We start from the raw sequence: 16,261 nt of genomic DNA on the forward strand, positions 1-16,261 counted from the left end.
ATAGATAACATAAAAATAGTTTGTTTAAAAGAACTGAGAGTCCCCAGTGGTTGATACCTTTTAATGGCTAACTGAAAAGATGGTAATAATAGCAAGCTTTCAAGACTACTCAGGTCTCTTCATTAGGCCAAGTATAACACAAAATCTGAAGAGTCACATATTTATACACAACAGGACATGGAATGCAGCAGTAAATAAGACAAGTTATGTGAAGCAGAACTATCACTATGGCAAGAGTTTGTTCTTTTATTTAGGTCATTCCAACGCGTTTCGGAGACTCATCTGCCTCCTTCCTCAGGGAAAGCCTGGCAAATCCTCATTGTCTGTAAGATTCTTTTCCCTGAGGAAGGAGGCAGATAAGTCTCCGAAACGCGTTGGAATGACCTAAATAAAAGAACAAATTATTATATTTATGCTTGTGGTCTCTTAGCGCGGCATAAAACACGTTTTCCCCAGTTTTTTTACGCTGAAAATTTGCTCTGTAATGGGGCCGCTGCTGAACCACCTAAGCGCTCATCCACGTCTGCAAAGGGGTTGTGACTGGCACAACCCTGCCAGGTGAGTGCATTGCATTTTTCTTTTTTCACCCTGTGAACCGGGTAAGACCCTATTGCGCCTTTTTCTCTCCTATCACAGCATTATGGCAAGAGGGCAAACTGTTGTGGCCATAAATATTGCAGCAGTTCATAGATAAGCAGTGTGAAAGTTTTATTGCCCTCTGATTGGGGTCTGGTCCAGAGCTGTGATGTCCCCACATGGTCTGAGGAGCATAGTTCTTAATTGGTGTAAAAAGACATAAATCCATGTGACACATTCATTCCTACTTTGAATTTGTCAAAGGTCATCATAAGTTTGTATTCCCAGACTCTCCTGTCTTTCTGGGACTTGAAATTTCCATTCAATACCACCAATTTCATGTCCTTGATGCTGTTGTCTGGGTTGCAAAAATGTTTGGCCACAGGTAGATCCTTCCTTTTTTCTCTATTGTGTGGCGATGAGAATTCATCTTTGTCCTGAGCTGTTGTCCTGTCTCCCCTACATACAGGCCCTAAGTTGGAAATTTGGTACATATAATCAAGTACACCACATTAGTTGTGGTGCAGCTGAAGGTACCTGAGATCTTGTAGTCCTGATGTGACCTGGGAATCTTTATCTTGTCCATTGGCAATATAAATGGACAGGTCTTACATTTTTTCTGGTTGCAGAGAAATGTTCCTGTTGTTGGAGAGGACCGGGAGCTTCTGACATTGATGCTTCTTAGATTTGGGGGCTGTCTAAAACACAGAAGTGGGGGGTCTGGAAAAATAGATTTTAATCTGGCATCTTTTTGCAGTAATGGTTGTAGTTTCCTTGAAGCTCCTTTTAATGCCTTCAGATTTGGATAATAGGTGAGTACAAGAGGTAACCGGTTGTTTTCTTCTTTAGTGTTATAATGTAGGAGATGGTTTCTTTATGTTCTGGTGGCTCTTGCAATCTGGTTTTCAATTGTTCTTGCGTGGTAGCCTTGATTCAAAAAGGTCTTTCTCAGACCCTCAAGGTGATTGTCTCTATCTGTAGTGTTGGAACATTCAAGGTGATTGTCTCTATCTGTAGTGTTGGAACACATTCGTAGAGAACATGTAATTAGTAGTGATGAGTAGAGATGAGCCGACCAGTTGAAGTTCAGGTTCGGCGGGTTCAGCCGGACTTTAGTTAAAGTTCAGTTTGGGACTGACTAGGACTGGGCCTGAAACCCACTGGAAGTTAATGACTGGGCAGTTCGGCTCTCCTCCCATATACAACCAGCCATAAACAGAGCACTTCCAGGGTAGTGAGGGCAAGGTTTGTTATTTTTTTTATTTTTTGTACACAATACATCCAATAACACTCTTTACCATCAGTGAGAGCCATTTAGACACTGCAAGTTACTCACACTGAGCTGAGCACCAAGCGTAACCGAGCACACTGATGTTTAATCGACTGGCTAGCATACATAAAACACCAAAACTACAAACTCAAACACTGTTTTTTTTTTAATGTCTGCTTTCAGTGCGATTAACTAACTTTACTGTTTGAGTTTGCTCATCTATGGTGATCAATTCTTGTGGAGCTGGGGTCCTCAACCTGTCACTCGGGAGTTACATGTGGCTCACAGGTCTGTGATATTTTGCTCGCGACTTTCTGTCAACTTGTTGCATTAGCACCAGGTCTAGCAAAAAGCTAGTCTCCAAATAGTTAATTATGTGGGTAGCCATATATAGAATGGAAGCAGCAAAAACTTCTATCAAAAATCTAGTCTCCAAATGGTTTATTATGTGGGTAGCCCAACATAGAAGAGAAGATCTGGATTCCTACATACTGGCCTTGGGGGTTTAAAGATAAATTAAGTATGGTTGGCTGGAGACAGGATAATAATACCTGTCAGAGTAGATGTTTGAAGCTGGATGTGGGAGTGCTTGATGTGAGAATAGGTAACTGTTGTATTGTTGGAACTCCTGAATTTTGATATAATGCCTTTATGTGATATTTGTGGAAAAGCTTTGGCTGTCATTATATTAGTAATGTGTGCTCTGTGTGTCATTACTATGGTGCTGTGGAAGCTGGATGGGGCTTACGACTTTTTCACAGAGCTAAATTTGACTCACAACTGTCTCGGTGCATTGGTGTAATGACTTATGATGTCCATTGAATCCTACGGAGCATCGTTCTCAAAATGTGGCTCGTGACCCTCTCTAAGAGCTGAGAGGTAAGTCAAGGTAAAGCAGACAGCAAAGTGCTGCAGGTCACAGATGTCTGTTTTACCTGCACTACTTATCAAAAATAGGGGAACCCGCAAGTCATTTTTTTCAAATGTATTATCAAATCCACATTTGTTTGTAGGGCAAGTGTCCTGTTCTTACACAAATTATGTTTCCTTTTGCAGTCCCTTGCCCTTACTAATACCATTTTACAGTCACTTTACAGTAACAAAGTTTGGGTCTTCATTGGCTTATATGGAGTTCAGGATCCTGGGTCAAGTTCAAGTCAAGTCCAGGTCTCGAACCAAAATTTAGCTAAGGGCTGTCCGAATCCAGCAAACTTGTACATCCACGGGTCTGCTTATCCCTACTAAATAGGCTTAATGATAACACCAAAAAAGAGCCATATTTTTCTTATTCATACCCAGAAATTCAGAAGGAATGTAATTTACTCCTCTGACATGGTGTGGTGCTTCAAATCTAAGTCCCCTGACTCCTGTCTTAAACTCAACCTCCAGTAGCTTAACCTTCTATTACCACTGCTGCTGTCAGTCTCTGTCAATTTCTGACCTGGAAGCATGCTTCAGTGTTTCATGGAACACACCAGAAGTCACATCTCAATACATCTCTATGAAAGCCTCATTCTGGCCTTGTTTTGGCTTTCATAAAGATGCATTGGAAGCTTGTGATGTAACTTTTGATGTCTGGCCAGTCAGAAGTTACAGCCACAAGATAACACAGTGGGACCAAAGCGGCATCAGTAAAATGTGAAGCGGTCAAAAGTTTAAAATATGACGGTTGACTTGGGGCTAACATGTAAAGCACCACTCCATCACTGAAAAAAATAAATGCTGGAGTGGCGCATTAAATGATTCATTACAGAAAAATGAATTTTGAAATCAAATTTGCCAGCTTTTCCAAATTTGCCCAATAAATATGAATTAATTCACTTTCAATTGAAAACAATTCAAATCCTCCATTTTTACTATGTCTATTTAACTCCTTTAATTTCCTTAAACACAACAAACACCCTAAGCGAGAACCTGTCAGGTAAACCCCGTCAATTAACCTGCAGTTACAGGATTATTCTGCATACTATTAGCATTCTGAAGCTGCCCACTGTAGAGTACACCATACTACTGTAGAGACCTCCTGCTGCTTGGAGGACATGAACTTTATTCCTCTTGGCAACCTTGGGCTTTAAAACACAGGTGTGTGTCTTGCACAGTTTTAGTCACTGCTTAGTATACACACCAAACTTACCAAAACAGCATGCGTTTTTGATGCGGTTTTGGTGTGTCTCTCAGCCATGATATTCATATTTGGTTCAGAAATGTCTGGAAACAAATACTCAATGTGCACACATTGCCTAGGCCAGTAATCTGGCATTGAATTCAATGACTTCACCTGAGGTCATGGCTGGGGCTCCCACGGTACCCCAGCTGTGACCTCAGGTGAACTGACCTGAGATGAACTTAATGAACTTAGTGATCCCACTTCTGATAAACTCAGTGACTTGGATGCAGTTTTGACACGTTTTTTTTTGCCTGGAAATGCAGACTTGTTACAGAAATTTGTTGCGGAAAATTTCTGAACAAAATCTCTATTTTCTGGCAGAAAACCACATCAAAAACAAATTTTTTTTGCAAGGAGATGCAGATTTGGTGCAGAAATGTCTGTAACAAATCAGCGATTTTCTGACAGGAAATGCAGATTTATTGCAGATATTTGTGCACCAAATCTACAACTTTTGGCAGAAAATTGTACCAAAACTGCTTGCGTTTTTAACCCCTTTTCCCCTAGCCTATTTTTACTTTCTTGACTAAGCCATTTTTTGCAATTCTTACCAGTGTCACTTTGTGAGGTAATAACTTTGGAATGCATCAATGGATTGTGGTGATCCTAAGGTTTTTTTGCCACATGTAGTACTTCATGATAGTGGTAAATTTAAGACAATATTTTTCGTTAATTTGTGAAAATATTGGAAATTTAGCAAACTTTTCAAAATTTTGTAATTCCCTTAAACTAGAGAATTATGTCACACAAAAAATAATAATAAATAACATTTCCCACATTTCTAGTTTACATCAGCACAATCTTTGAAAAATATTTTTTTTGGGGGGTATGAAGTTAGGAGGGTTTATCAGCAATTTCTCATTTTTCCAACAACATTTTAAAAGCCATTTTTTAGGGACCACATCACAATTGAAGTAATTTTGAGGGGACTAGGTGACAGAAAATACCCAAAAGTGACACAATTCTAAAAACTGCACTCCTGAAACTGAGCCTTCAGTTTCCAGAAAGTTATGAATAGTGTTTTCTCTATATCTCCACCTCTGAGTGTCCGGTGCTGGAGATATGACCATCTTTTTTCTGGCTATGATTTGATCTATTTATAACAACATATGCAATCGCATATAACAATGACATTTTATTGCATATAAAATCGTTTAAAATCACAAACATATACTATATGTCTCAAAAAACAGAATCCCTTAAAAGGGTAGTTGTTATATTATGTTGGGAATACCAAGTCAAACAATCCCCTGTAAAGTAAAGATAATATCAGCCTTAGGTAATAAAGGGAGCAATGCAATTATACCTGATATAAATAATTAAACAAGGTATACAAAATATAAACACTAGTGTGCTGCTGAAGTAACTACAAATTACAGATAAGCATTGAGACTCCCATAGTCACGTATGGTATACCTAAAAGGGGGTCAGTAGACAAAATGTAATGACATCCCACACACCAAACGCACGTTTCGCACTTGCGGCACTTCTTAGGAAGAATTTGATACACAACCAGGTTTCCTCATATTTTGATACACAGCTAAGGTAACGCACACAGGTGGTGGCTGTACCCTTTAGTTGTCTGCTTCATCTATGTTTGGTTTCAAAACATGGGGGACCCTATATCATTTTTTCCAATTATTTATTCATTTTTACCCTCCACTAATAACAGATACTGACAGAAAGGGTAGGTGGGGGAAACAGGTCTTCAACCAATGCTGGCATAGAGGTTTAGAGTAGGAAGTAGTGAATATTCATAAGGGTTAATCGGACTAGGAAGTAGTGGGACATGTAAACTCGATAAGCATAATTTTCTTGCTTTAATGACCAGAAGTCATTTTTTTTTACTACATCTCCTAATCACAGTAATGCCAGTGGCAAAGAATGCTATGGCATTATTGTGTTGGGCAAGCAATCCCAACATGTTTAGTGGCTAAAAATCAGGCGTCAAACATGCTGAGAGGGATTTCCAAACTCTCAAGGCCAGGAGCAAAATACTCGATGAAGTAATGAATATTACAAATACCTTAATATTCATGCAAGTAAAAAATAGTGCCGAATATATTAATTCATCAATAGTCAGGATACGCGAAATTGTGAAACATTTATTATAGCATTTCTAAGCTCTGTAGTAGTTTTAGAGGCTAAATAACCCCATTAATTGCTTTCAAAGCATGCAAACCTAATTTGATCATTAAGAAAAATAGAGCACTTTTAAGCCTATTTTAAAAAGACAATCCTATTTTAACCAAAAGTATATGGTCATAATGCCCCATCATATTTTATTTTTAGTGCTTTAGACCAAACAACGGTGTTCCTACAGCGTTTTTCCAGTAAAATTGCTTCTTGATTACTGTCTCATTACTTCAAGTAATCAAAACAATCCATCTCTTAATTATTTTGCCTTAGGTTCTTAGAAAATTAGAAACATTAATATTATAACAGAATTTCTATCAAATATAGTGGAATTACCTGTTGACTTATTGGCCACATTTAATTGATGTTAATAAAAAAGTTATGTTTTCTAAAGTCAAGGCATGATGATATATCTTAATCCAATATAAGAAAACATGCATTGAGTCTTTGATGATTAATAAAATTTCATAATTCTAAAACAATCTTGACTCCAGCACTAATTTTCTTTCTAAAAACAGTATTTTGGCAGTTAATGAAAGTCTTAATGACAATACATTAGGGATGTTTAATTTTCACTTCATTGAGCAAGAACGGGAAAAAAAATATGAAGAAAGAGCATTTTATGGGTATCCATGACCTGAAAATCCTTACTAATTTAAATATAACTGTAATGAAAGAAAATATCAAGGTCACTTCCCTTTTTGATTGAAAGTAGGTTATATCTGGCAGGGAACCAAAGTTTCATTATCAACCAAGATTTAAAAATGATGAGAGTGCAATAACTAACCTCATTATTTTACCCATAGATGAATATTAAGTTGAAAAGTATTGCAAAGGAAAATGAAGATGTAGATGGCATGATTTGTTTCTAATTTATCAGATGATAAAGCCAGTATTTTATATTGTAACACCACTTGTAATAGCTAAAAAGTAATTTCTGCCAACATAAACCTAAATTTACACAGGGGTGTAATTCGTGGAGATCATGCTAATTAAATTTCTACTCTAAGTGACAGTACGATATTGGAATACAGAAATCATGGGTATTAACTAAGCTAAATGCACTAGAATTCTGTCGCATTTTCAACAAGAAAACTACTCTGTATGTCTCGTATTCTTACTTATTTTGATTTGCTTTTTGACAATGGTAAAAGTATGTGGCTTGCAGGAAATTCTTGTAGCTTATTGTTACTCACAATGCTTCAAAAATAATTTCGCCAAAAAGTTATTGCAAAGTAAGCCAATTAATAGGTATTGTAAAAGGTAGTGCAAAAGTAAAATATAGTGTCTAAAATGTGGCAAATGAATCATCCAACATAAGCTATTGTAATAAAGTTGGAGCATATTTCAACTGCCTAGTCTACATTTTAACTGTCTAAAACCAAGAAAGCATTATTGAATGCATGCATGATGGTAAGCATAATTTAAATATATTACATGTGGTACCTTCAGTGATTGCACGTTGTGACAGTCACATTTCAAATGGTGGTAGGACTAAATATAATTTGTACTAAAGTCATTTTATAATATATGACAGTATCAGCTTTTATTTGTTCCTTATTACTTACAGCAAATAAGGGCAGCAGTTGTCAATCGCCCAGGCCACAAACTTGTACTCTACCAGGATACAGCTAAGCCCCCACTAAGTGGAGGCATCACAGGTGCAGGAGGAGCAAATCACACACACACTTCCAAAAAATGGAGGGGGCAATTACTGGATGATAAATCTGCACACTGATGGCTTGCATAGAGCACTGTTCACACATGCAGATGCACAGTCACAAGCCCACAGCCTATTAGGTGACGCCCATTCTATTAGATCAGGCGGTTTTATTTGTTATCAGAATATTGAGTGTAGTCTTGCTGACCAATTTCATTGTGATCTCAGAAAAGAGACGAGCAGATCTGACAAGAGTTGAATGCCATATTTTATCGGGAAATTGAATTTCCTTTACTATGCTCTGGGGTTGCAATAGGCCTCTAAACATACGAAATGTAGAAACAGGAGACAACTAATACTCACCACCCTGTTCACCTCTACTGCTCACTGTCCCCAGTATGGTCCACAGTGCCTTTAACACCTTTAACAGCTGCTGCACACTGAAACCTTGGGAATCTTCACACTATGCCAAGACCTTTGGTCACGACTTGACCTAAGATTTCCATGTATATGCACAGAAATGTCAAAGACTTATCCGCAGAAGAAAGTCCTGGCCTAAAGTAGGTGCATAAGTTCAAATCACAAGCTAGCATGAAAAGGCTTGAAGTGCAGTAGGAGTAAGAAGATACATCAAAGATCATGCAGGGGAGAACTTCCAGCATAGGTGGCCGGAAAGTAAATGGTAAAATGGCTGTTAGATTTTTTTACTTTTTGCCAGCTCTCTAACATTCATCAAAATGGGGCAAGTAGGTCACCATCTTGATGAATTTTGTGAATTGCAAAAATAATTCTTTGGAGAATACAGATTTGTGTAAAATTCAAGTAAAATTCAATTTCAGTCAACTAAATTCACCCAACTGTACTTCAGACTGTTAGCCCTCATGATTCCTCACAATAAAATGTGTGTAATTAAACATTGGCAAAGTGAAAATAAATGGATCTGACAATATCATAGCATAGTTAGAGGATGGAGGAGATTAAAATAAATCTCCCTTTACAGGGGCTGCTTGACACTAGCACTATACCAGCCACAGAAAGTCCTCGTGCCCCAACAAATTTTTAAAGAGTAATTAACTTATTTGCCAAATGCATTGCTTCCTTCAAGACTACATCAAGGTGGAAGCCTCTACCACTAATTAATGTTGGCATATGACTAATCTGAAATAGGCATCTACTCTGCAGCAGTCTCAAAATACCTGCAAGTTCGGTCTCTAAGGTTTATAGAGCCCCGGGTGTTGGCAGGCATAGCTGATGAAGTGTAAAACGGTGTTTTTGCTCCATTTTGTTGCTGCAAATTAAGGCTATGTGCGCACTAGAAACTGACTTTTTCTTAATAAAAATCCAGACCCTCTGATAGAATCCCGCACCTGCAGTAAAAAAACCACCTAAATCGCAATGAAATCTGCATGCGGTTTTGTCGCGGTTTGATGCAGATTTGCAACAGATTTGCCTCGGTTTTTTCCACAGTTTGTTCCCTGCGGGTTTTTACCATTATCTATGGTGAAACTGCAGGTACCTGCGGAAAAGAAGAGACATGCACATTAATTCCGCAGCGGAAATTCTGCGGGTAAATCCGCAGGTATAAAAAAGCAGCATTTTTTTATACTCATAGGTTTTGCTGGGAATGACTGCAGAAATGTTAGAAACATTTTCTGCAGCAAATCCGCGGCAAATCCATGGTAAAATCTGCGGTAAATCCGCAGCGTGTGCACATAACCTCAAAGTGGAGAAACAGATGAATGAAGAAGAGATGCTGTTATTATTTTGATGTACTCCAACAATGGTTTACTTACACCACAAGAGAAACTCTATGTACAATTGCAAATTCCGAAGTGTATATTGTTTTACCTAGACAGAAGAGTGTAGCACTATTAGAAAGTACAGTGATATTCCTTCTAATAATTTATTGCAATTCCATTCATTTATTTTTCCTGCATAAAACTGCATTAACATTCTAAATTGTAAAACAACAGTAAACTAGGCAAACTATTTTATAGCTATCTAGAGGTATAAACCTGTTACTATTTGAATTTTTGCGGCTTCAGTGTCACATATAGATAGATAGATAGATAGATAGATAGATAGATAGATAGATAGATAGATAGATAGATATATGATAGATAGATAGGTGATAGATATATGATAGCTAAATAGCTAGCTAGATAGATAGATAGATGATAGATAGATAGGTGATAGATAGATATATGATAGCGAAAAATATTTAGATAGATAGGTGATAGATATATGATAGATAGATAGATAGATAGCTAGATAGATAGGTTATAGATAGATATATGATAGATAGATAGATTCTACATCTAGACAGTATTTATCTGTGATCTGTGTCTATTTTTTCTTTTACTAGCTTCACGCATAGAATATGAAGATATAAATTATATTTATTTATTACACTCTTTTCTTCACAGTGTTCTGCGAAATATAACCGGAAAGAGAGGCATTGTTGTCGGCCGCTCTACATATCCAACAGTTGGACAGTGGATAGGACATTGGCTTGGAGATAACACTGCTGCCTGGAATCAAATTGATAAATCAATTATTGGTAAATAATCTTATATTGCAGCTGATGTAGACAATGTTATGTTGAATTTAGTATAGTTGTTCTCGTAAATACACCACACAATATAGTTTTTTGCACATGCAAGATTAAGGTATATGTCAGTCTTTCTGTGGCCTGATTTGTAAGGGAGAATAGGACAGTTAAAGCACTACTCCAGTGTTGGGGGGTTTTTGTGTGGGTTTTTTTCCACCATTGTAGTGGAGCTTCTAACCTAAAGTCCTTGGCCCTAGACTGATTCTCACAATCCAGATTCACATTTTTTCAGTGTCACTCTGATCCCACTGCTCCATCTTGTGAGTGTAACTTCTGACTGGCCAGAAGTCAGTAATTCCATCACAACCTTGCAATACAAGTCTATGAGAGGCAGAATGAAGCCAGAACAAGGCTTTCATAGAGATGTAACAAAGAGTGACCTCCTGCGTGCTCTATGAAACATTGGAGCTATGGACAGGTCACAAAGTGGAGAAGAGCGACCAGAGTGACATTGATAGAAGGTGAAGATGACAAAAGGTGAGTATAAAACAGGGGGTTAGAGGACTTTAGTTAGAAATACCACTCCAGTGGTAAAATAAATAATTGAGTTGGAGTGGTGCTTTAAAAACCCTGTTGAGTTGACTATAGTTTTAGGATGTTCCCAACTAATTATCAATCCTGGACCTGATGTGACAGAGGGTATTTAAAATTCTCTGTCACACAAGTCACAAGGTAGAGTTTGCAGTGGGGCCAGTAGTTTCATCTTATCCATTTTGCCATTGTATGGAAATATGAATTGCTCTAACATGATACAAGATCATTTAGAACAGAGTAGTTTATTGTTTATAGTATTTTATGCATTGTTGATTATGGTCCAGCATAAGGCTAATTTAATAAATTGATAGTACATATGAAATTTTGTAATATATCGTTTCAGAGAAATCGGCTTCTTTTTCGATCTGGACTGATTAGCTGTTATCAAAATTTTCAAATCATATGTAAAAACTGTAGTCAGTGAAGATAGATATTCCCATTACTGAGAAAGGATATCACATTTAGTGATTTTAAGATTCTATGGAACTTGCAGACTTTGTCACCCTCTAGCCCTTCTCTGCTCCTCACTTTCATTGAATGTAAAGGGCACTAACTGTTATTTCCCATCTCAATAATGGGAAAATTTACTGTCACTGAAAACTGATTTACCTGTAATCCAAGAGTGGAAGATTGATCCAGGATGTAAAAGATACAGATTTCTCTGATACAATACTTGTTACAAAGTTGCTTACATTCATGTGTACTATTGAGTTATGAAACTAAAATTAAAATAGACAAATTTGATTTTCTCTAAGCAGCAAATATATAGTTTTAACAATATAGCAAGTGTAAGTGTGCAATAAATGAATCTGAAATTTTTGATCTTTGCTAAAATTGTCTTTTTTTCTAAATATCAGGAAATTGATTTGTAACAACTCTCTAATATGTATTATTATTATTTTTTTTTTTTAAATCTAAGCTATCTTCATGTCCTACATATTATATTAAAGGGGTTGTTCCACAAACAAAGTTCACTTTAATAAGTAGATCTTGGAATAATAATAATTTCCACAATTTAACAGTGTTAAAAAAAATGTTCCTGTGCTGAGATAATCTTATATATGTGCCTCTGCTGTGTACTGTGTAATGGCCGTGTCTGACCGTACAGGGACATGGTCTGATCATATCACAGCTTCTGAGCAGGGGAAGAATTTAAAAAATATACAAACATTACAGTAAGAGATAGCAACTGATTCTTTCTTTGAGTTAAAAGATTTTTTTAAAAAACAAGTAGGGAAATGCTTTACTTCATAAAAAGAATTACCGTATTTTTTGTTTTATAAGACACACCAGATTATAAGATGCACCCTAAATTTAAAGGAGGAAAATATAAAAAAAATATTTTTTTTATGCTAGAATGAGGGTCCGTCTTATAATCCTAGTGTGTTTTAATCCTAATGCTCTCAAGGGAGGAGCAGCGGTGGTGGAGCTGCTCAGAAAGGTCACAGGAGGCCAGTAAGTGATATTGTGGCTCAGGAGGGTCGTTGATACTATGTGCTCAGAAATGTAGTGGTGGCCGCAATTGAATTCACTGGGTATGGCTTATCAAGGTGATGGTGGTAGAGTGGGGTCATAGGAGTCAGGGTCACAGGATACACTCGGGGTTGTCACAGTGGGCACCATTGATCTGCAGGTGGGCAGTCTGCGGAGGTGTCACAGGATGTGGTATCTTGGCGTCAGGTGTATGGAGCTGACTGCTGGCTCTATTGAATCACTCGCGGTTGACAAGATGGCCTTCAAGAAAATGGCCGCGGAGGCGGCACGTGAGCAGATAGGACTCTGCGGCCATTTTCTTGAAGTTCTTTGCATCAACCGTGGATGATTCAATTGAGCCGGCAGTCAGCTCAATGCACCCGCTGCCAAGACACCCTCGCAGTCCACCCACCGCAGATCAATGTACTCACCACTGAGACACCCTTGCAGCTCTGCTGCCTGCCACAACACACCAAAGCGCGTCCTATGAGCCTTTCTCCTATGACCCCACTTGACCACTGCAGTAAGCCATATCCGTTTTGTAAGATGCCCCCCCAATTTACCCCCAGTTTGGAATATAAAAAGTGCATCTCCCAATTGAAAAATACGGTAGCTGTGATCCCATTCTGTGCTATCTGTATACTTTCTTTTCTGTCCTCCCCAGCCCATGAACTATGATATGATCAGACCATTTCTCTGTACAGTCAGACACAGTCATTACACAGTACATAGCAAGGACACATATATAAGATTATCTCAGCACAAGACCAGTTTTTTAAACACATTAAACTGTGAAAATTTTTAGTATTTTGAGACCTATTAATTAAAATGAACTTTAAAGTTAACTTTATTCATGAGTAAACCCCTTTTAAATATCACTTCAGCAGGGTTTTGTTTTCAGTGAAGTGGTGCTTTAAATCTAAAATCATTGCCACTGGTCAAATACTCACCTTTTGGCAGCTTCATATTTTACTGATATCGCTCTGGTCATATGACGCCATCTTTTGACTTGTGATGTAACTTCTGCCTGTCGGACATCAGAAGTTACATCACAAACTCCCAGTTTTGGCCTCGTTCTGACTGTCATAGAGATGCTTTGAGTTGTGACCACTGGCTCACTCCATAAAACACTCGAGCTGCCCTTAAGTCTCAAATCACTGGAGAAGCGATGATAGAAGATCAAGAGTAAGTATAAGACGAAGTCAGGGGACTTAAAGAAACTTGCTGGAGTGTTGATCTAAGAGTTTCTGTTTTTAGAGATCTATAATTTTTTTCCACTGGCTCCATGAAACACTGGAGCTGCCCTTAAGTCTCAAATCACTGGAGAAGCAATCAAGGGTAAGTATAAGACTGGGGCAGGGAACTTAAAAAAAAGTCACTGAAGTGATAATTTAATAGTTTCTGTTTTAGAAATCTATAATATCTTCTACATTGAAAAGTTTTATAAGTTGTGTAAAATCCATGATATATTCTCCTTATTTTTCAGGTATGATGGAATTTAGTCTTTTCGGCATATCTTATGTAAGAACACTTTTTATTATTCTTCTAGTATCATGGTTAAACTCTTAAAGGTTGTACTGTAAAGGGAATCTGTCAGCAGGGTTTTTTGCTATAAAATCTGAGAGCAGCATAATGTAGACACAGATACCTTGATTGCAGTGATGTGTCACTTCCTTGACAGCTTGATATAGTTTCAATAAAATCAGTATTTTATCAGCAGGAGATGATTAATACAGGACTATATGTCTCATGGCATGTAGTAATTTTAATCTGTGCATCCCTGCTCACAACACTATTTGGAGGTTTTCTTCCAATATACACTGGTATATCATGGAATTCTATAGAGCTCAGCATTCTGAGAACTTCTAGATCTGTAACAGAGAGAACATTAATTAGATCAAAATTACAGCAAGCATCCCAGGATGTGGTACATTGCTAGAATCAGGGTCTATGTCCTTACATCATGCTGCTCTTAGAGTGCAGAGCAATCCCTTTAACTATTTTGCTTTTTTTATTTTTATAGACTGGTGCAGACATTTGTGGATTCTTTGGCGATACTACGTATGAACTGTGTGCCCGATGGATGCAGCTTGGTGCATTCTATCCCTATTCTAGGAACCATAATGGAAAAGGTCATATGGTCAGTATATTCATATGTACAGAGACTGCAAATTACCTACTGTATATCAAACGTTGATATGCAAAAAAATATGTCTAAATCTGGGCAATTTTTCTAAAAACATTTTCATATCAATGGATCTATATGAATCGGTGGATCTAAAAAGATCCTTCACTCACCCTGATGTAACTGTATGGTACTTTAGGGTACATGTGTAGGGAGCCGGCTGAGGATCTTATCCCACATCATACCTAGTAGATTTCGGCTATACAATGTGTTGTATAGTATTTACCCTGTTCTTTAACACATTTTTAAATGGACTAGATGTTAATGTGCTCATGTACTATCAAACATTCGGCTCCCTTGTGATACAATTGCAGGGTGCCAATGAGCTGCCTTGGTGGTTGTGCCCTGCTGAATGTACAATCGATGATATCTTGGTCATCTTGGTCATGTAGCTTGTCTTCATCGCAGAAAATTAATTTCACTGTACAGTCAATTTCACTGCTATATCTCTAGATCAATCTTCTTATGTGGACTATGAAATAAAGTAAAAGCTAAAAAAAACTGTAAAAAAAAATTACAAAAGTATGGTAGCGCGCTCTCATTACTAATCACCATCATATTTTAAAATCTATCAAAATATACATTTAGGTAAATCATATTTTATAAGCAAAAAAAAGAAAGAGTATAAAAAAAGAAAATAAAAAGTATTCAAATTACGTGAACTCCAAGATGGTATCAATAATGAGCAAAAAAAGAATCAAACATATTGAATGATGTAAACAAAAAAAAGATAGTTACATAGTTACATTGGTTGAAAAAAGACCTAGGCCCATATAGTTCAACCTTCCTCCACCAATTATACATATTGTCATTAAATCATTAATATCCAAGAATGTTATGTTTTTAAAAGTTGTTACAGTGCCTTGCGAAAGTATTCGGCCCCCTTGAATTTTTCAAACTTTTCACACATTTCAGACCTCAAACATAAAGGTAAAAAATTTAATGTTATGGTGAAGAATCAACAACAAGTGGGGCACAATTTTGAAGTTAAATGAAAATTATTGCTTATTTTACATGTTTTTTAAAAATAAATAACTGAAAAGTGAGGCGCGCAAAATTATTCATCCCCTTTACTTTCAGTGCAGCAAACTCACTCCAGAAGTTCATTGAGAATCTCTGAATGATCCAATGTTGTCCTAAATGATGATGATAAATATAAGCCATCTCTGTGTAATCAAGTCTCTGTATAAATGCACCTGCTCTGTGATAGTCTCAATGTTCTGATTAAAGGGCAGATAGCATCATGAAGACCAAGGAACACAACAGGCAGGTCCGTGATACTGTTGTGGAGAAGTTTAAAGCTGCATTTGGTTGCGAAAAGATTTACAACATTTTAAACATCCCAAGGAGCACTGCGCAAGCGATCATATTGAAATGGAAGGAGTATCATACCACTGCAAATCTACCAAGACCCGGCCGTCCATCCAAACGTTTATCTCAAACAAGGAGAAGACTAATCAGAGATGCAGCCAAGAGGCCCATGATCACTCTGGATGAACTGCAGAGATCTACAGCTGAGGTGGGAGAGTCTGTCCATAGGACAACAATTAGTCGTACACTGCACAAATCTGGCTTTTATAGAAGAGTGGCAAGGAGAAAATCATTTCTCAAAGATATCCATAAAAGGTGATGTTTAAAGTTTGCCACAA

At 37.4% G+C, this 16,261-nt stretch overlaps 1 protein-coding gene across 1 annotated transcript in view; it reads left to right on the forward strand.

Moving 5' to 3' along the window:
* Positions 1 to 16,261, forward strand: part of SI (sucrase-isomaltase) — a 439,774-nt gene that overhangs the window by 381,555 nt on the left and 41,958 nt on the right. Inside the window, exons 61-63 of the mRNA XM_075340661.1 lie at positions 10,236 to 10,369; positions 13,914 to 13,948; positions 14,451 to 14,567. Of these exons, the coding sequence (XP_075196776.1) occupies positions 10,236 to 10,369; positions 13,914 to 13,948; positions 14,451 to 14,567 (286 nt within the window). The remainder of the gene's footprint in view (positions 1 to 10,235; positions 10,370 to 13,913; positions 13,949 to 14,450; positions 14,568 to 16,261) is intronic.

The sequence above is a fragment of the Anomaloglossus baeobatrachus genome, chromosome 3 (genome assembly GCF_048569485.1).
Source record: "Anomaloglossus baeobatrachus isolate aAnoBae1 chromosome 3, aAnoBae1.hap1, whole genome shotgun sequence".
In the NCBI taxonomy this organism is placed as follows: domain Eukaryota; kingdom Metazoa; phylum Chordata; class Amphibia; order Anura; family Aromobatidae; genus Anomaloglossus; species Anomaloglossus baeobatrachus.